Genomic DNA, 20,461 nt, shown 5'->3' with positions numbered 1-20,461 from the left:
CACAAACTGATATTACCATAAATTAAACTTACATGTACAACCCAGTGATGGTTTTAAAAATATGTTTATATTCCTGGTGAAATAGGGAATATACTACCTTATCATAGTTAAAAAGGCTGTCCAGAAACTTTGCAGGATCCTGCAGCAAAACCTTGCCAGGTTCCCAGTAGTCATCAACCTTGGTTCCAGGTTTTTCTCCAGCCACCTTCTTAGGTTTGACTTCCCTCATGATGCACAAAGACTCAATTACCAACCTTACCCCATGAGGAGGGCGTTGCAAGGCTCGCACCTATGAACAACAGTTATAATTCAATATGAAGAAGGTTGAGTAGCTTCCACATCAAGGTCAAAGTCTGTAACCTCAGTGACGTCTCCCTTGTTGAGTGACTTGAGACTGGTGAGAGCAGACTCGAGGGCTGGCAACGCCTCATCCAGGTCTCTCTGCGCATCGCTGGCGATCTCTCCTGCTACACGGGCTTTCTCTGAAGCTTTGGCTTCCTCTTCTTGCACTGACTTTCGAGTCTCCTCTGCAATCACAGAGTCTTTCTGCCATGGTAACATAGAAAAGCTCAGTTGGTTTATCACCACGCATCGCATACAGTGCATCGCGCACATCACACATTTTCTTACTTTGATGGTCTCCATTGTCATCTCAGTTTCCCTTGCAGCCTCCTCCAAAAGAGGTCTCATCAACTCCTGCTCCTCTTGCATCTTACTCACGTCCTCTGCTGTGCTAAGAAGCTTTAGAATCAGGACAACATATTTAGTCCCAAAAGGCTACTAATAAAGAATATTTACACATTACAGTCTCCCCTCTCCCAAAAGGTATGTTGGTGCAAATAAACACAAATCATTTATCCTCTTGAGGCCTTGCCTTGTCCAGACCAGTACTCATGCGCTGCCGAGCACGACACAGCTCCTGTTTCTTGCGTCCAATGAGATCCGAGAAGATGTTGAGTAGTTCCAAGTAGCTCTTTGGTGTGACATAGTTTTGTCGAGAAAGCTCAGCAAGAAACTGTTCACACTTCTTGGCTACACTTTGGTGGATCTTCATGCACATGCTTGTCTGGAGAAATGATAACTGATTAGCAGGTTGGGTTTTTTTTCATGACAAAGAAAAACACAAACAGCGTCTTTACCAGTCCATCCATGACAGCAGGGCTAGCATCTAGCTCATGTAGTTCATTAAGAAATGACGTGGCCACGGCTTGCAGGGCCTCATCTGGCCAAGCACTGAACCAGTCTATGGTGCAACATGTTACCAGTGAGGGAAACTGCCTCAGTCGTGCACGAAACACCTCCCCGATAGGACTATAAACGATAAAATGTGGCGGGATGTGAGCAAGGGAAAAGAATAAGAAGCAAGAATGAAATTCAATAAAAAGAGACTTTGAAGGAACTATTAACCTCATGCAGAGTACAGTGTGGATGTTGCTACGGACTCTTTTAAGGTAGGCAGCCATAAGATTGGCTTTGGTTGGCTGCTGAGCCAACTCTTGCACCACTGGCTTCATTGCTGCCAGGATGCGCTCCTGTTCGTCTGATGCATACAAGTTGGGAACATCGCCGGAGTTCAAAATGCTGTTGATGTCTTCCAGGAATGACTCACTTTTAATCTGGTGAGTAAATAATGCAAAAGATGTACATTCCAGAGGAGCAATTAATATTTGAGATATGCTACTTTGCAATAGTATGCAAAAATGTTTTGATACATTTGCATTGCAGAAAAGTGTTAAAAGGTACTACTGAAAACCTGTGTATCCACAAAGAGAAATGTGATCTGCTGGTTATGAATGCCAGCCTTCAGCATGATGCTTTTAATGTCCTCCCGCCACTCGAGTTGACCATAGTTCTTGGACAGCTCAATCTGGAAACACTTATACTCGGATCTAAATAGGAAGAGGAACACTTTTTAAGGCTACATACAATATGTTCTCGCTAAATAAAATGCCTGAAGTAAAATGTCTATGGTTTATTTAAACAGCTGCTCAAATGTTACCATGCCTTACATTGTTGGTCAAAATAAGTTAATTCAAGTAAGAAAACGCAGTTGTTTTTGGGAAAGAGAGTTTTTCATGTTGAAATCATTAATGTGGGGGAAAATGAAGGGTTCTCACATATATGATGCAAGCTTTGTGAGGGACTGTCGCCCGCTGCCACCAACTCCAAGGAGGAGGGCATTGCCAAGCGGCTGGCGCAGGACACGACTGATTCGGCACACATGCTGGATGGCATCCATGAAGAGCACAAGCTTCATCTTGGGCGTGCAGTTTTGGTTGTAGTCTTCCATGTATTCCACCATAATATCTTCCAACTAGAAAATATGATTTAAGGAAACACAATATGAGGGCTGGTAAGACACACAACAAATGATTCACTGCTTACGAATAAAATTCTACTCAGTGGCCATTGGTTAGCTATTGGTTAGCTATACTCACCTTTTCCTTGTCGTCTATGAATGTGTAAAGTTTGTGGAGTGCACCGGGAATCATGAAATCCCCGTATAAGATAGGCTGGCACGGCACAACTTCTTCATACTTGCAGCCAAACTCCTCAATACAGCCCTTAAGGACGCTGTTGAACCAGTCCCTGTCTTCCGCACACACCAAGCGGTCCTGGAAAACCCGGCAGTTCTCGTGGTACCACAGCTGAAGCAGCATTTCTTTGTTCTAAGACCAAGCAAAGTCCTGTTATCTATGAACACCTTATGCCATCACACCACATTGTTAATCTAGGTGTCAAGCTCCTAAAAACACTCATATTATCATTTAATTTATAGAATTTCAGGTTATAGAACATGTGCTGCATTGTGACCGTTACAGAGCAAGGTACATGAGAATCCGTACACCGTCATGTATCGGTATTCTCGTACACTGTCATGTATCAGTATTACACATTACATTAACAGCTGTTAACAGCACGACCGCCTGCTTGTCATTGAAGAATGACAAAAGTTTACACAAGCAATACTGTGAACTCATTTGTAAGAATCAAACTACCACTGTGGGCCCCGAGGTTGGAACACACCTATGATACGGCACTTTACAAAAATGGACATAATTTCCAGACACTAGATGCTCTCCTTGAAGCCTTCTTCACCACCTGGGGCAACATTCCCACTGGCATCAAGCATGCCCAAATCAATTTTAGAAAGAATGGCACAGCGGCTCATTACTGAGTCCTTTTTCAAAAATGTATTTTTATTTTGGGGTGTGGGGGGCTTGAGCTATGGTCTTAAAACTTTTGGTCAGTTTATAAACAGCCTAATTCAGTTTAATGGTTTAATTGGTGAAGCTTTTTTGCTTTTGCCATCAAGTGATCATGTGAATACATGACAGAAAATGACATTAAATCCACATTTTTTGCCGAGATTTTGGCTTTTATAGGCCATAGTCTTAAACTTTTGATCAGCTGATGAACAGCCTTTTTCACTTTAATGGTTGTTTGCAATAATTTGCTTACTCAAAAAATTGTTTGTCTCACTCCCATTTCTTCGTTTTGCATTTTGAAGCTCTACTTAGATCCTCCTTAAGATCCAAAGGTGCAAAATGTAAATGCTAGCAATTTTTCAACTGGTCTTAAAATTTGTATCAGGAGAGTACAGTATGTGCCCTGCGACTGATTAGCATACAGTCCAGGATGTGGTCTATTGTTTGACCAACGTGAGTTGGGACTGGCTACAGCTTTGAGACCCTGAACAGGATAAGTGGTACAAAATGGACGGACTAATGAAAAATTTAAATTATTGTTAATTTTTCTCATATTCAGCTCGGAAATGTAGTCAAATGCCCATCGCTACTACCTGTTGAAAGGACTTTTGTTTTTAAAACACGACATATTGTTATTGAAGGTCACTTAAAAGGCACTATATAACCCACAATTATTATTATTATCATCACTGGTTAATGTGTTTCATACTATTAGTTGTTAGTAGTCTGTGTTTCACCACTACTGCATATTGAGTTTGGAGAGCACCACCTACCTCTACCATGGTAGTCTCTGCCATGAGGATACCCTGGAAGACCTTGGACAGGTCTCTGAGGTTGAATGTGTAATGAGATTTTGCAGGAGTTGGGAGAAGCTGAGAGCAAATAGTAGCGTAGACGTGGATAGTGGCTTTGACGATTGAGTTGTTCAGTGGCACAATTTCTGGCACTGATCCTGATAACAATGATGATTTGAAAAAAATCAGAAATAGGTCACATTATTGGTTGCAATGTATTAAACTTATTTGTTTAAAACATGTAATTTAATAGAGAAGTTGTAAAGAGCCGAAGGGCTGGACTATTCAAGAATGTTTACAAAATGGTTTCAGTATGATTGACTTACTTCCTGGATTCTTTTTACTCATGCTTCCATCTAAAAGAAAAAATACATGGAATTAGAAACTCTTTTTCATAATGTACTGTAAAGTCTTACAAGCAACTTGGACGTTGTAAAACAGCATGTAGGACAGAGAGTTAGCGGGCCAAAATACAAAGCTCATTTCCTTAATTTTGTAGGAGGGTGGTGCATGGGCCAAGGCCAAAAACCCATTCAATTTTGGTGAGGATCTGGATAATAGCATGGTCCAACTTTTATTTGTTAACAATTCGGTCTTGGTGGAGGTCTGCACTACACTGATCGACATTCTAGCAAAGACAATTCATCGAACAACAAATGTAATAGTAGCAAAGAGAATTCCAAAACATTATCCTCTATGTATTCTCAACAACTGCAACTATAGTTACACAACTAATGCACACGTGGCACCACTGACTCACTCATCCAACTGCCTAGAATTGTAGAGAAAATCTTTTTCATGCTGGCATCCTCCAGTTCAGTGAAGGATAGAAAACTAAAGTGGCGTGTGAAGCGCGGTGTGATGGGGTTCCGTCCTCCACCTGGCGGCCCCATGGCACAGGCAAAATTGATATCCACTATTTGCTTAAAAGCCCCTGTGAGAAGGCACAAAAGAAAACAAGGATGAAGAAAGAGGATGTATCACAACTAAACACAAACTCAAGTCAACTTTCAAGCATTGGGTAGATGAAAACTGTATAAAAAAAAAATCCATTAAAGAGTAGTATTTTAAGATTAATAACACAAATGTGTGTGACCATACTCACCGATTTGCTTCCTGTCATACCAGCCAGCGTGGTCCATCCACTGTCGCAGCAGTTCAATGGGGGGCTGGGCGCCGTAGGTCTCCAACATTGGCATGTTTAGGTCATCAATGAAGAAGATGAAGTACTTGCCCTTAGGAGGCGCAAATACACCTTTCCGCCTAACACACAAAATTCAAATGCTCAATTACAAATGGCTATTTAGTTTATTTATTTATTTGCTTGTCTTTTAGTAAAGCCTACCTTTTATCTAGCTTGCTGTCTATAAAATCTTGAGTCTGGTTGGCTGATGTGCGGGCTGAGAACATGAGGAAGTGTGTGATGTATTGCCCAGGCATATTTTTTAGCAGCTTGTCAGACAAAGCAAGTGTCTTTCCTGTGCCAGTGGGCCCGATACAAAGCAACTGGTTCACAAAAAAAAATACAATTACATTAATAAATATATCAACGAAAGCAATTTAATCATGCATCGTTTTTAAAAGGTGACAGCATTGTGCATCTACAAGTCTTTTTACTATTATCTATTTCAAATGAAAGCATTCATTGGCGATGGATGCACTTACAGGCTTCATATTGGACAAAAGCATATGCATGAGAAAAGTCATTCTCACTGTGTCCGCAGTGGGAACAATGATGTCAGAATAACTTGTATCTGGAGTGATTAAAACATTCTTTGCATCATTCACCCATTTGACCCACTGAACCTGTTGGATACAGATGACGAATGGTTTATCTGCAATAAATCATTGTAATGTCTCAAATCTTTCCGTTCAACATGAACCGTTCACCTGTCTGTTCTTGTTATCCTCTTCCTCGTCATTCCAACGACTTATCCCTGCGTCATCAAGCCTGTAGTCATACACCAGACCATCTTCTGGAAAACATAAATGAACCTGAAGCAAAACAACATTTACATTCATTTCAAATGCATTCACTATGACATAGTCCAACAATGTGGCCCAAAAGCACTGATGTGGCTGTGACCTTTTCTTCTACCATCTTGTTTTTGAGCCAGGCACTAAAGCGCTGGCCACTGGGACCGTCTCCTGTGGCACCGACACTCCACACCAGGGAGAAAATGAACCAAGGCTCAATCAGCTCCTTCAAACGCTCCAGTTTATTTCGGGGTGGTGGCTTGTCATCCTAAGAGACAAAAAGATCTGTGGTCGGTGCAGTTATTTTTGAAAAACCGAGGTACAATTAAGATAATCAGGAAAATATTACAGGCAGGAAGGGGGTTCAGCACTTAAATGTTTCAGAGAAGCCTCGTGCCTCATGAGGAGCAATGCCGGAATATTAATGAGCAAAGTAAGCCCATCAACGCTAACAAGACAGTATGCCGAATTTATTCAAAAGTGGTAGCAACATAAAATGCAACAAAAACCCGCCCACCTCAAAAATATCCACCCGACCCAGTTTTCCCATCTGGGAAAAAAAAGACACATCAAGATGCAGAGCCTTTGCTCTAACAGTCAACATTCAACAAACGGAACAGCACAAAATGGTGTGCGTTCACACAAAGTCATCACAAAAGAATTGCTGCTCTATAATACAGTTGAAAAAAACAGCATTTCAAGAAATGCTGCAAACGTTCGACACTACAAATTGCCTCAGAGAAAATGCATGTCACAAAAGCCAATTCCGCAAGCATTGAAAGAATGAAAGATGACATATTAATGGAAATATTGCATTATCATGATATATTATTAAATAATAATAATCATAACATATTATATATGATATAACAGTGGTTTGCTTGGTCTCTAAAAATTTTTTAATAATGATATTGTACAACGTCAATGTGTGGGACAATAAACATTTCAAAACACACCTGTGTTTTGTGACTTGGTTGAATAAAAACGTTTGTCCAGTCAAATTTTGTCATTGTACCCCACATCTTTTAATTTTTTAGTATGCAGCCCTCAGTGGAAAAAGAGGCCCCTGCTTTACGAGGTGTCTCACGGGGTCAATCACAGGAAACAGAGAGAGACAACCATTCTCACTGACATTCATACCATCACTTATTGGGAACTGGACTGCTCGTTGAATAGATGATGCACATTGTGTACTAAATATAAATAAATCTATGAATCTATTTTTCATGATCATGTTTTCAGAACGGGCCGCACGGTGGCCTAGTGGTTAGCATGTTGGCCACACAGTCAAGAGATCCGGAAGACAGGTACTCCGGATTCCTCCCACATTCCAAAAACATGCATGTTAGGTTAATTGGCGACTCTAAATTGTCCATAGGTATGAATGTGAGTGTGAATGATTGTCTGTATGTGCCCTGCGATTATCCAGGGTGTACTCTGCCCGAAGTCAGCTGGGATAGGCTCCAGCATACCCGCGACCCTAGTGAGCATAAGCGGCATAGAAAATGGATGGATTTTCAGAACTAGCATTTATCGATGCACATCTTCAATATGAGTACAAAAACTAAAGTTATTGCCTCATACAAACCTCACTAAAGTTGAATGGATTGAAGAAGCAGTCCATAAGTTTGAGAAGACTAAAGGTGAGATTGCTGTCAAGTGACGTGATGACCTCCTTTACTGATGTGCGAACAAAATTGATAGAGTCCTGTGTAAACATGGAAAAAAAAAAAGTAGCACATACATAATGGTGATGCCCTGGTGCTCTCTCATGTTCTCCCCATTCTCACCTGCAAGAACCTCTCAAACAGGGAAGTGAGTTGCTCTGTGAACTGTGTCATGACTTTGGGGATCTGCCTGAGCCAACATTCTGTAAAGGGGACAAGGCCCAAAATACTGGGCTCTAGGTAGATCATACCACAGCGAGACACTGTAGCTGGTGATGCCACGGCCAAGTCCTGCACCTCAAACATCATAGTCATGGTCTGCAGGAGGAAGACATAACTTGCCTGAGTACACTCTGTCCAGTAGAGATGACAGAATCAAAACTCAAACAAATATTTCACCATACATCCAAGAGCTTGATGATTTCTCCAGAACTAAGGCAAAGTTTTTTGTTGTCATCCAGCACAGTGTTCATGTTCTCAATCCAAACGGCATCTACAGGACCATCAAACATGTACCACTTTTTATCGTTGTCCATTACTGATGTACCCATCCGGATTAAAGACGAGAGGATGCCATCTGTCCTGGAATGGTTGCGACAAAATCTTTGTAGGTCTTCCATGTTTGATGTTTTATAGTTTATGCCAAGCAAAGTTACACTTACCACTCGTGAGTGAGCAAGTCATATTCCCCGTAAAGCTGCCCCATGGTGATCGACTTGGGGTTGAGCACATACGTCTGAACTGCCTCATACAAATCACCGCTGACAGAGGGCTCACCCTTTAGCGCTGTGATCGCTGCACCAAGAACCTCATAACACTAAAAAGGTGATCATAGATCACGCTACAAAGAAAACACAGAAACACAGCACAAACAAAGACTCACCTTGGTTTTACCTGATCCAGACGGTCCCACTAACATAAGGCCATGTCTCACCACAGTAGTCTCATACAGCTGAATACACTTACCAATGTATTCTGCAATCAGACAAAACAACTGTCAGCCTACTCCAAGACAGATGACAGCATGTACTGTAAATACTGCAGAAAAAACTAACCATTCGCATCTTTTAGGTTCATCTTACAGCATATATTACGCATCGATTCCTCAAGTGTGCCATAATCAATTGGCTCCTGTTTAGTCTTTGGAAAAAGGTCGGACACGATGCCATTAAAGAGCTTCAGGTCCTCGCGTAAAAATTTAGGCACGTTGACATCTTTGATGGCCCGCAGGCAGATCAACTCCTGTGAGTTGGTGGGATTGTTTAAAAGTAGCTGTGAACTGTGTATGTGATTCTTTATAGATAGAATACCACGCCAAACCTCATTCATATTAGGATTTTCTCTTTTCAGATTCCCAGCAGCTGAGATGACAGACTTCACAGACCTCATTCCAAAATCATAGTGATCCTGAGCATAGAGAAACTTGATTATAAGAAATGCACTCACTGTATTACACCTGCACTATATAATGAGATCACACACACATCTCTTCGGTATGATGCATTGCAATTGTACACCATGGCTAACTAAAACAGAATAAGAATAAACATATTGTTCAATTAATATCTGACTGACAGTTTCAATCACAATGAACTCTGCTGCATGTGCCGTAATCCCTTAAGAGGCTGCCGTGTGGATGGCTTTTTGAATTAGTGTTGCCAAAAAGCACAACATGTGCACTGAGTTAATCCTCTGATGCTTGCAGAGTTGAAGTCTCATAAAATTGTGGACGTCATGCACAACGGCGGTTCATATTCCCATGTTCTTGCGACGTTATATGACGCATTTTGGCTGAAAATATAGCTACGGACCAAAAATTAACAAGCAATTGAATTCAGGGTCTTGTGCTATTCCGGTTTTGGAACAATTTTGAACATTCTTCCTTTGGAATTTGTGGCTTTGGTTATAGATAGTATTTTGTAATGTAACAATGTTTTATCCATACAAAGGAATCATACTTTCAATGTATTGAAATGATAAGGCTTTTTTGAGTAAACTTCAAGTATCATTCGAGTATATCATTGCCGAGTGCCCTGTTTTTTTATTTTATTGGATCGTCACATTGTATTATCATTGCAACCTCATCGTAAACGCAGCCCAACAGAATCTCGTGTTGCGAGTCATTATGCTTAAAACCTGTAAAATTGCATCAAAGTTGGGTTAGGTGATGGCCCAACTCTGTTCTGTAAACAGAACGGTGAGCAAAAAGTAAAGCCTTTGACAATATTTTCAAAATGGTGCCACAAATATGTCCAAATGAATGCGGGAGTTTTTGTTCTACGTACATCCTCACCTGAGAGCTAAGCTGTTCAGAGGAGAGAGTGAAAGTACTTGTTATCTTCTGAGAGAGGACTTTGGCATCGCTGAAACCAAATGAGTACAACGAGATCTCAGCAATCATGGCAAAGTTTGGGACCATCATGGCTACTGGACGAAACAGGGCCTGTAAGGAACGACCATTAGATTTTATTTAAGCGGCTGCTTTCTCGAGGCATCACATAATCCTTGGAAATTCAATCCGCATTTCAAACCTTGAGATTGTCTGGCAACTCTGTGCGGCCAGCATAACCAGGATTCATGGTAATGAATACAGCACAGGAAGGGACAAGTGGGATCTCAGAACCCTCAAAAACAAATCTCTCTGCCTACAAACACAACATATTATTTTATTGACATGCGAGTTCAAGTCAATTTTACATGAAGCTAGCGTCGTTTGGAACTTGATTTATGGACACAGAAACAACTCTATACAAACCAATACTAATGTGGTCCATATACATTCATACATACGTACAACACTCAGTTGGTTTCTAATAAAGTACCATCTCACCCTTTGTTGTTGAGCCTTTTGTATTGTGGTGATCTGTTGTGCCACCACAGACAACACCTCCACATCAATACGATTAAACTCATCGAAACATGCCCAGGCACCAGAGCTGCACAAGACCAACAAGACATATAACTGAGAGACGTGACATTTAAACACATTCATTGATAATGTTTGGTTAAAAGGGAAGTACAGCCACCTACCTGGCCAAGCCTTTGAGGAACTTGCCCATTGCCATAAAATCCAACTGGTCAGAGCAGTTAAAGACCACTGTTTGGATGGCAAGAGCCTTTCCCAGATCTTTAGTGGTTTCTGTCTTTCCTGTGCCTGCTGGACCTGCGGGAGCGCCTCCAAACTTGAGGTGGAGAGCTCCAGTCAAGGTCAGGTAGCATCTGAGAAAGGTAGCATGAAACAGGATTTTGCACTAAGGCCATAAATACATCAGGAGGGTACGGTAATCACAGTGTGTTGGAGAAGTTCCCTGCAATAGCATAGCATAGCATACTTGTCTGTGAGTGGTGTGATGACCAGTCGTCCAGAGTTTCCAAGGTATTCATATCCATACAAGAACTCTGCATTCACCGCTCGGATGTACAAATCCTCTCTGGCCCAGTAATATCTACAATACAAGCAAATTATGCACACACAAATATCCTGAGTTGTACAAACTTATAAGAAATGAGTAAAAGCATCAAATTGAACAGACCTGAGCTGACTAATCCATTCAAAGTCATTGACACTTGACACCGCCTGCTCCACCAGTTTGGCTGCTACATCTTTCGCGTGCACCTCAATGACAATGAGGGCAGACAACACTGCTCGCTGCATTTTTGACACGCCCCCTCTCACCAGCTGAACCAAGTTTCCCAACTTCACAGAAAGATAATATGGTACAACCTTAGTACATCCCATGGCGTGTATGTTCACAGGTGGTTGCTTAAAAAATACAGACATCACACATAATAAAGGTCAGGTTTTTAACAGTTCTGCACCTGTGTCTGCAGCTGCGGATAAAGACGGTCGGCCAAGTCCCCTTCCTCCAAAGCCTCGGACACCTCCAACGTCCAGAAGACCTGACAGCCGGCTATTACCACTTGTCCAGGCCATGATAAAACCCACTTTTCACGAGGTTCCTAAGACGTCAAGAGGTTACATACTGTATATGAGAGCTGTACAAGAGTAGACTCCATAGTAAAATTGAAGTTAAACTCACAGACCTTCGGGTAAACTTTAAGTGAGCGTTCAACGTAATCCCTGACTGTAGCCTTCATAGATCTTTCCACATCCCTCAGCCAATCCTCCACATTCCCAGTAGGTGAAACAGTCAGAGCCAGCATCACTTCCTCTCCCTCTCCAGAGTACATATGTGTTATCAGTAGATCTGGCTGGAATTTAAGCTGAAATGCAATAGTGGCAGTCTCAGATGTGTTTCCATTTGTCAGATGGTTCAAGAACTTGTAAGAAACTAAAGTTAAAAAAAAAACATACTCGTGCAATGTTCTCAAAGCATTTGCGCAAATGTGGCTGTACAGCAGTGGGATCTTTGGTCTGAGACAGAATCTCCAGAAGCTCATCATCTGACAGGAAGTAGAACCTACAAACAAAGATTTTCTGTTACTTTGAGCAGTGTTCACTTCAATAGTCATCAATAGCCACATTATTCCAAGTAGTTTCCATTCTTAATAATAAAACTAAAACAGTATTTTAATTTTATTTTTTATTATTTAAGGACAAGCGGTATAGAAAATCGTTGAATGTATTATTTTAAATTATATTATAAATAAAAACAATATTCAATATTCCTCATGAAGCTGTTCCTGTTTTTAGAAGCAAAATAATTTTACACCGCTCAACTTTGGTTGAGTGGTAGGTAGTTCTACACAGAAACAACCCACAGAAAATGGGAAAACATGCCTGCCATGGTTTTATTTAGATGTTGGCATACTTTGAGAGAAGGGTTTACCTCGGAAAGGCGTCTCGCTTTATCTCCAAGTATTCGCTGAGCCCCTTCTGCACCTGTTCCAAAAGTATATTGCACTTTTTCAGCTTGTCTAGCAGATGGGGACCCGGGCAGAACTCAATTATCTAGATGTGAACAAAACAAAACAGACAAGTAATAATTTTAGCAACCTCTAAAATTGACTCTAAAACCGATATTTCAAACTCATTTTGTCGCTTTGTTGACTAACTTTTGGGTTATCATAAGCATTTTTCATTATTCTTTTCCATATTTCTTCCATTTGTTGGTATCTCTGTCCCTCCACGGGCAGTTGCTCATTGATATCGTCCGAGCTGAAGATAGGCTCCAGGTACAACCATGAGCCCTGACAGAGCAGCCACTCTTCCAGCACGTCCTGCAAGCATCACAAGAGGGCAGCAGCACAACATTAGTAAGCGCTTACTGACAACACACCCTATAGCTTAAATTGGATTTTGCATTATGGACTTCACTTGAGTTGTTCTGAGTTTGCCCTCCCATTTGTTGATTTCAGCCTCAAATGCCTTCTTATAGGGTGAGAAGGACATGCTTTGTGTCATGACAATATGGTCATCCAGCAGCTGTAATGCTTCATCGGGACTCTTCAGGATGTAGGTGCCAGTGTCCTTGTAAGGCATCAGATCGAAGAGAATACCTGACCATTCGTTTTTCATCTTTTCCAGGGCCTAAGTGAAGAGACAGGTGGACAGTGTTCACTGTTTGGCAACATGAATGAGCATACTGTCTCAGTTTATCCATACTTTTACATGAATAGCTCCCCGCTTAAATGTTACTATAATAAACTTAAACGATTGAGCTACCTGCTCAATGATGTACTCTTTCCCAGCCGTCTCAGCTACTTGGGTTATTGCATCCATGTGACTTTGTAGGCCAATTTCCAAGCAGCGGGACAAGGTAAGATTGGCTTTGGGCATGATTTTTATCCCAATGGTATCTGAAAGCGCCTTCCAGTGGTGCATTCTCATCCCTGGGTTCCTCAGACCCTGAACCAGAGGAACGTAAGGACCGAAGGCCTCAATCCTGGTAAGGATGACAGATGCCACCATTTGGCAATCTAGTAAACCAGAACATGTCAAAGCAAGTCAGTGATAAACACACTTCTATCAACTTTAAATAGTGACTCACCAGGATTATCTTTGAACTGTTTGATACATTTATGCATGGTATCTAAGGCTTCTGTAACATTTCGCTCAAGCAGCTCAGGGTCAATGGTACACAGCGGGTCGTTGAGCCAGCTCTCATGCCTATTGATCCAATTGAAGGTAGTGGTCCAGAGGTCAAAGAACGGCTGAAATTCCTTTGCCATTCTCTGCAGACGATCATACTGAAAAAAAGACAATGATATATCCATTGTCATACTGTATGTATGAGACTCCCCCAGTATTTTTAGTTTTACTCACATTAGTGACCGGAGAACCGAACAAACGTTCTCTGGTGTTGTAGGTCTGAGCCAAACCCTGGCACTCTTTCAGTTCCTTGCTTACACGCTTCACCTCGTTGGCCACCTCCGTGGCATGATCAACATCTGAATAAACCGTGAACTTGCCAACCAACATCTACAAACACAGAGCAGGTGGCCTTAAATTATGACAAACTGACTTACTGAAACTGATTCAAAACAATATATTAGGTTAATTGGAGTCTATAAATTGTGGGTGTGAATGGTTGTTTGTCTATTTGGGCCTGTGACCACTCCAGTGTGCACCCTGCCTCCAGCCCAAAGCAGTCTGCCATAAGCGCCTGCTTACCCATGACCCTGAACAAGATAAGCGGTAGAAAATCTAAAAGAAAAAAGACTGAATGAATCAATGACGGTTCAGCAGACCTGTAGAGCTTCAAGGCGCTGCTCAAACACATCTTGGTCAGTTATCTGGATCTTCTTGAAGCGCTCCTCTTCTTCAACAAGTTGTTTGGTTACATCTTCCATCTGTCCGATGATTTTTTGTGGCCACTCAATAGCTTTCCACCTTTGCAAATATAATAAGATGTTTAAATATAGTTTAGATATCTAACAACTGAGATAATAATGCTCAGTTTTGATTAACACAGTTTATTATGGCAGCTGTAGTGTTGTAGAACTTAACTGCAACATAGTGAACGGCATTACCAATACTTTGGTTACCTTATTTAGCAGAGTGAATGCAGTAAAATATTTAACAGACACATATGTATATACTAGTACATATTCGGATACATATGATATGAAGTTATGGCCAGTGAGTAAACAGTACATTGGTTTCCACTTACTTTTGATTAAAATCATCATTTGATAAGGGGTAGTAGAATTCTTCAAATAGCTCATACTCTGATAAAATCTTTGTTAGACGCTCCTAAGGAAAAAACACAATGATCCTCCAACACTTTGTGGGATACATAACAACAACGGCACTTTATTTATTTAATCAATATTATTGTGCACCTTGCAACTCTTGAGCTGGTCAGGGACTTGTTTTATCCATTCCCTCTTGTCTGTCAGATCCTCAATGCTGTTGGGACGGTCGCTTAGCGTGTAACTAATCGTGCTGAACTCATCGCACTCCTGGACACACACAAGGCAACAGTGGCTCAGGAGGACACTCCACCTATGCAGAGGTAAATGATCATCCTGCACGGAACACTGCAATGCATCCAATTTACCTCGTCTATTTGCTTTCTGAGCTTGTCAGCGTGATGCTCCAGGGTTGCAATGGCTAAAGCCTTTGATTTATTTAACAGAGCCTGACGTACTCCCTCAACATGCACAATAAATGCACCTATAATAATGGAGGATGGCAGGGAGACTAGGAGATGTTCCTTTTCTTTGATATGCTGTTCCACTTCCTTTTTCACTACCTTGGATGACTTCTCATCATCACTACTGGATCTGGAAGACAGAAAGATAAGGGTCTGATAAACAGCTTTGTGGGAGCGTTTAGATATGAGAAAACACTTACGTGAAGTACGCTGCTATGTCCAAGTTGTAAAGCTCAATGTACTTTGTGAATTCAACAGCGTAAGCTTTGAGGGGTATGATCGCTTTCTTGAGAGCCATGCAGATCATCCCTCTCAACTTTGTTACTTTTGGCTCGCATAGATTGACTGACTCCAGCACAGGCTCGTCACCAAATAACAAGCACGTCATCAAAAACTACCATTGACAGAAACAGAACAGACGTGTCATCAATCTCCATTTGCGCAACACTTTGACACGTGCACTTTTGACATCTTAAACGTACTTTACCTTATCCAGCATTGGTATGTTGTGCGTGGCCAGGATGCCCTCGTTGAATAGGTTTAAAATACAGGTCTCAAAATTCTCCAGAGGTGTGCTGTAATGTACGCCAGTCTCACTCAAAATCAAGTCTACCTGGAACAGAGGCTTGTTCTTTGGCCTAGATAAAATAAAAGCGATAACATTATGGACAATTACAATCAAACGTTACAGTATTCTACAACCCTGCCAAATACTCATATACCGTATTCATTTTCTACCGCTTATCCTGTCATGTGTGAGCTAGAGTATGACCAAAGTCAACTGGGATCATGGTAAGCCCTAGACCGGTCGCCAGTCAATCACAGGACAGATATGGACAAACAACCATTCACATGTTTAGTCTCCAATTAACCACTGTACTGCTCTGTCTTAAGATATAAAGTGGTTATAGAAACCACAAACACCACAATATTAGGTGTACAAGCTGTGAAAGAGCTGTATGAAATACAGTAGTACACCTCAAATAATGCTCAAAATAATGCTTTTAGACTATTAATAATAACATAGTAATAATTTAACAAAATGTTTATTATTGTGGTTGTACTTTGCAGCGGTGTTGAACTGCACAGCATCATACTGAAAGCTGTACTTAGCCGCTTCATTTGCAATATCAATGTGAATGTGTACGCTGCCTTACTTGTAGGGGCTTGTGATGTGATCGTCCCCCCACACCAGGTCGTCAGGGCATGTCATCACACTGCAGCATGCGTCCAAAATCAGCTTGCTCAGGCAGGCCAATGAGTCCTCTACAAGGTTGCGCAGGGAGTCCTGCAGGGTGTAGTGCACCACAGCCATCAGTTTGTTCAGCTTGGAAACCTTGTACATGTCCCATTTCGTCTCGTTCATGTTGTACGCGCCTTTGCCAATATTGCTGATGTTGTGACGGAGGCTGTACGTCACGGTGAGCATCCATGCCTCGCGAAGAAACAAGCTAATCTGGTCAGAATTAAAAGGTTGTTTTTTTTTTTACTGTAAACAAAAATTAACTGGCGCGTGGAAATACCTGAGTCTGCATTTGGGCCTGGTTTGCTTCGAACTCATCCAGCCGCAGAGGTTTGGTTAAGGAGACGTTGAATAGTTTCATGGTTGCTAGTTTGTTGCACTCAAACCTTATTTCGGATAATGTGCAGATCACTTGAGGCTCTGTCAGCATGGACTTGGTGAAGAATGCAGCTTGGTTCTTCTTATAGTTAAAGTCAGGAAGTGTTACACATCCTGCACAGGCAAAAGCAGTGACCATAAACGTCTGAGCATACATGGTACCTCAGCCTGGAATAAAACACACAAGTCTAGTTAACCTTTAAGTGGAACATGCTCAGGTTCCTTCTGTGGCACCCTGATGTGGGAAAACTCCCGTGGGTCGCTTTTTATCATTTTATCCAGGATGAAGCGATTCATAGTACGGTCATAATCCAACTTTATCTCCTTCCCCAGTCCTTCTATGAACTTTTGAACACTGCATAGAAAACATTCCCCTGGTCAACAGCATGATATTGATGTATAACATATTTTCTCTTAAGCTGGTAGCTCACATATCCAGTTTAAGGCCATGGCTTAAGCGGGCACATCTTTTGATACGGTAGAGACACTGTGGATCAAGAGATGGCGTTTCCTTCCAGATAGGCATGCAGTCAACAGTCAAGTTATACAGGATGAGGGCTTCTGTTTTCTCTCGTAGGTGCATGGCAAACTGGATCCGCTGGACAAAGACTCGTGGGTCCTCAGCGCTGAACAACAACCTGATTCTGGGTACCCAGTGCCTATTGCCTGTTTGCAGGCAGCTCACTCCTTTCTCTTTTAGCCTGCTGTTTTGGATAACCTTTTCTACCAAGTACTGACATTTCTCCTTATTGTAGTCAAGAACTCCCACTAAATGCCAGCTGTACTCAAGTGATGGGGGAGGTTGATCGTCGTCTGATACAAGAGAGGGAAAAAAGGATGTTAAAGTAATGCTTTTGTATCATTTACAACAGGGGTCTCAAACCCGCGGCCCATGTTTTTGTGGCCCCCTACTTGACATCAAAGTTTAGTGTAAATACGGGACCACATACCCTGGGGAGAGGCCGGGAGGCACTTTAGCTTGCTTAAAGGAAGCAGAGCTTTAATTGGGCAAGCAATAGCAATCACTGAACAGCAGTGAGCTTGTCACACAGTGAAATGAACAGGGGATGTTAACTCTACGCACATGACTTCCAGTGACAGGAGTGATACTGTATGTGTATGTGATATCTACTGATGGTTATAGCGTTATTTATTTTATGACACCGTGAGTCTGACTGTTATGTTGAGTAATGACCTCCTGTTTGTTGACAAGATAGTCGGCTGGTTGAAACGTGATTTCGGACTGTATGCCTGACGCGGGCCCAGCCTCACCCAGACTCTACTTCCAGGTGCCCCAACTGAGTTGAGCCTGAGACCCCTGATTTACAATGTGTATTTTTGTGCACATTTTACCAAATACTGCATCATCTGTAGGTAGTAACGCTTTTGCAGGAATTGGTTTTTGATCCGGTGCTCCTAGAGGTTTTCCCAGGGAAAGCCAGTCTTTTACAGTGCGACAATCAAACTCTTCATTGTCAAATATCTAGGAGAAAAATGTTTGAGGATACACACCAAAACATGGTATTTTGCTTTTAAAAATCAAAACACAACGTGCCATGGCTCACCTCAAGTGGAAGATAGGGTGACAGAAGAGACTGCTCATCACTACTGCCCAAACAACGTGGCATTAGAAGGTTAGAGTCAATATTTTTTTCTGCCAGAAGTTCTTCGAAGTTAAGCTTCAAATATTCCCTTCGACACCTGTGGACAACACATTATGTGAGTGAGGAGCTGAATATGAGTATCTCCATGTGGCTTGCTTTGTCACACAAAGGCTGTATATACCGTTCTTTTTTTAAATCACGAGGGATTTTGCCACTAACGGTTTTGTAGGGCATCTGGACTTTGGGTGTATCTCCACCATGGCTGAAGTATGAGGTGAGTAATTCCTTTGAGCATGGTCCATAATAATCTTTGTCATCAAACATGTATTGGGCAAATGGGGACTGTGAGCTTGTGCCTGCAGAAAAATTGGAATAGGAGAGAGATATTATTGCGCAGCAGCTCAGTTCACGAGGATTTCGCTGTGGGCCTGGAGGGTCACAGGTTGTGAGCACTGGAAGTGCCTTTGAGCCAAGTGTCAAAACTCCAGCAAGTACCTACCCTCTCTTGCATCACAATCGCTGAACTCTGCAGTGGGTGACCTCTGCTGGGTGTCTGGTTCCTCTGCACAAGTCTACATCAGTAAAAAAAAAAATTTGTCAGCAGGTAAGTAATTACAATGGCAACTGATATATTTCACATGGCTTTGGTTGAATGAAGTTGTTCATCATTTTACCTTGAACATTAAAGTAGTAAAGACATCCGAGTAGAGGCCCTTCTGTTTATTCCTAGAACCTTTTCTTTCAGGAGGTAGTTCTTGCCTGTGACTTCCAATTGATTGTCTATGCTCTGGAGATCTCCTGGATGAGTGGGGCATAGATGGCCCAAAACCAGGTGGATGTTTACCCTCCATGTCAGGCTTGAATATAATACCTGGTGTGTAAAGAAAGAAAATGAGTTGGACCTAATAGGACAATTCATTAGGAACACATGCATACCACGTGAAATCTAATACACGATAACAACGCTGTGTTTATTTTTAGTTTTCAGTGGTATACAACTGTTCTGTATGACACGGAGAGGTGCTTCAACTAATATATCAATCCCAGACCATTACTTCGCTGGATATAGGCGATAGCCTGCCAAAGTGGTTTTGCATTGCTAGTTACATGAAAGCTAGAATAAGTGTAATATTTGACATACCTTATTTTTTGTTGTTTTGGAGGAAGTCGTAATACGTGCGGCGGGTTGCTGACGTCCCTACTTGTGTGGACGTAAGCGGCTCGGTGAGGTGATGGCTACAAAAAACATCAGGTCAAACCGCCAGAATAACACAATACTCTGGCCCAATTCTTATTTTGTGAAAGCTTCGAACCCCTTTTGTGAGTGTCACCGTTGTTTGGATCCCGAAACAAGAGTTCCGACGGTGTATTTTAAATCGTCGGCTTCGAGAAGGCGACGTCAGGAGACGTCATCGATGACAATCGTTAGCATACCTTGTCATAGATAGCCTTGGTATACATCATGCTAGCTAAAAAGCTCATGTTGAGCGAACACTCGTTCGTGATGTATAGGTGTACTCATGACTATGTGTTATATTGTAATGTTTACTCATATTTATTTTAACTCAATACATATTGTAATAAAGGGTATGGTAGGCCTCATGCTAATGATTTGGTTTATTTCAAACATGCATAACAAGTTACATCACAAATTTACAACTACACAATTCAACGTGTCCGAAAAGGAGTAAAAAGAAGCAAAGACTATTTAACCCGATAACCTTCACCCTGTCACAACAGATACTAATCATTTGTTCACCTTCTGTGTTCAGTGTGTACGAGTATACAGTTTTAACACAGCTTGTTTTGGACATGTTTAGATTCTATATTGGTTGAATGACATTTGTATAATGATGTATGTAAGGCATTGATGACAGTTATAGTAGTTTATCAAGATTTAGGAAAATACTGTATTGATCGTGTAAGACATTCTTATAAGAGGGACTGGCAGGCTTGGCACTCTCTGAAAGTATATTTTAGAAGCTTTTAGAGAAATGTGAACCTGTGAAAAGTGAAACTGAGCTGGTAAA

General features: G+C 41.6%; 1 protein-coding gene across 4 annotated transcripts in view; it reads right to left on the bottom strand.

Moving 5' to 3' along the window:
• Positions 1-19,943, bottom strand: part of dnah1 (dynein, axonemal, heavy chain 1) — a 36,848-nt gene extending 16,905 nt beyond the window's left edge. The window contains exons 1-55 of one of the 4 annotated variants that reach the window (XM_054784479.1): positions 19,573-19,943; positions 19,106-19,302; positions 18,931-19,003; positions 18,613-18,787; positions 18,393-18,528; positions 18,181-18,310; positions 17,259-17,640; positions 17,025-17,182; positions 16,730-16,941; positions 16,364-16,662; positions 15,694-15,844; positions 15,407-15,600; positions 15,111-15,336; positions 14,893-15,012; positions 14,721-14,803; positions 14,299-14,440; positions 13,874-14,029; positions 13,599-13,797; positions 13,274-13,527; positions 12,926-13,138; positions 12,664-12,828; positions 12,438-12,559; positions 11,963-12,068; positions 11,692-11,871; positions 11,467-11,607; positions 11,181-11,344; positions 10,980-11,093; positions 10,678-10,866; positions 10,478-10,583; positions 10,179-10,292; positions 9,941-10,090; positions 8,968-9,054; positions 8,703-8,889; positions 8,531-8,622; positions 8,310-8,464; positions 8,052-8,229; positions 7,771-7,965; positions 7,569-7,688; positions 6,090-6,248; positions 5,894-5,998; positions 5,669-5,809; positions 5,349-5,509; positions 5,109-5,266; positions 4,764-4,937; positions 4,330-4,359; positions 3,983-4,161; positions 2,439-2,669; positions 2,118-2,314; positions 1,754-1,889; positions 1,408-1,616; positions 1,140-1,311; positions 875-1,066; positions 631-741; positions 361-546; positions 98-289 (exon numbers count right to left, since the gene is read on the bottom strand). In XM_054784479.1, coding sequence (XP_054640454.1) covers positions 98-289; positions 361-546; positions 631-741; positions 875-1,066; positions 1,140-1,311; positions 1,408-1,616; positions 1,754-1,889; positions 2,118-2,314; positions 2,439-2,669; positions 3,983-4,161; positions 4,330-4,359; positions 4,764-4,937; positions 5,109-5,266; positions 5,349-5,509; positions 5,669-5,809; positions 5,894-5,998; positions 6,090-6,248; positions 7,569-7,688; positions 7,771-7,965; positions 8,052-8,229; positions 8,310-8,464; positions 8,531-8,622; positions 8,703-8,889; positions 8,968-9,054; positions 9,941-10,090; positions 10,179-10,292; positions 10,478-10,583; positions 10,678-10,866; positions 10,980-11,093; positions 11,181-11,344; positions 11,467-11,607; positions 11,692-11,871; positions 11,963-12,068; positions 12,438-12,559; positions 12,664-12,828; positions 12,926-13,138; positions 13,274-13,527; positions 13,599-13,797; positions 13,874-14,029; positions 14,299-14,440; positions 14,721-14,803; positions 14,893-15,012; positions 15,111-15,336; positions 15,407-15,600; positions 15,694-15,844; positions 16,364-16,662; positions 16,730-16,941; positions 17,025-17,182; positions 17,259-17,640; positions 18,181-18,310; positions 18,393-18,528; positions 18,613-18,787; positions 18,931-19,003; positions 19,106-19,282 — 8,778 coding nt within the window. In that variant the 5' untranslated portion in view covers positions 19,283-19,302; positions 19,573-19,943. Of the gene's footprint in view, positions 1-97; positions 290-360; positions 547-630; positions 742-874; positions 1,067-1,139; positions 1,312-1,407; positions 1,617-1,753; positions 1,890-2,117; positions 2,315-2,438; positions 2,670-3,982; positions 4,162-4,329; positions 4,360-4,763; positions 4,938-5,108; positions 5,267-5,348; positions 5,510-5,668; positions 5,810-5,893; positions 5,999-6,089; positions 6,249-7,568; positions 7,689-7,770; positions 7,966-8,051; positions 8,230-8,309; positions 8,465-8,530; positions 8,623-8,702; positions 9,055-9,940; positions 10,091-10,178; positions 10,293-10,477; positions 10,584-10,677; positions 10,867-10,979; positions 11,094-11,180; positions 11,345-11,466; positions 11,608-11,691; positions 11,872-11,962; positions 12,069-12,437; positions 12,560-12,663; positions 12,829-12,925; positions 13,139-13,273; positions 13,528-13,598; positions 13,798-13,873; positions 14,030-14,298; positions 14,441-14,720; positions 14,804-14,892; positions 15,013-15,110; positions 15,337-15,406; positions 15,601-15,693; positions 15,845-16,363; positions 16,663-16,729; positions 16,942-17,024; positions 17,183-17,258; positions 17,641-18,180; positions 18,311-18,392; positions 18,529-18,612; positions 18,788-18,930; positions 19,004-19,105; positions 19,303-19,572 lie in introns of all 4 variants that reach the window. The other 3 variants (XM_054784478.1, XM_054784481.1, XM_054784480.1) reach the window with 3 other exon arrangements.
• Between the last annotated feature and the right edge of the window lie 518 nt (positions 19,944-20,461).

The sequence above is a fragment of the Dunckerocampus dactyliophorus genome, chromosome 8 (assembly GCF_027744805.1).
Source record: "Dunckerocampus dactyliophorus isolate RoL2022-P2 chromosome 8, RoL_Ddac_1.1, whole genome shotgun sequence".
Classification (NCBI taxonomy): domain Eukaryota; kingdom Metazoa; phylum Chordata; class Actinopteri; order Syngnathiformes; family Syngnathidae; genus Dunckerocampus; species Dunckerocampus dactyliophorus.
The sequence above is the reverse complement of the archived record's forward strand: the minus strand, read 5'-3'. Positions and strand labels throughout refer to the sequence as shown.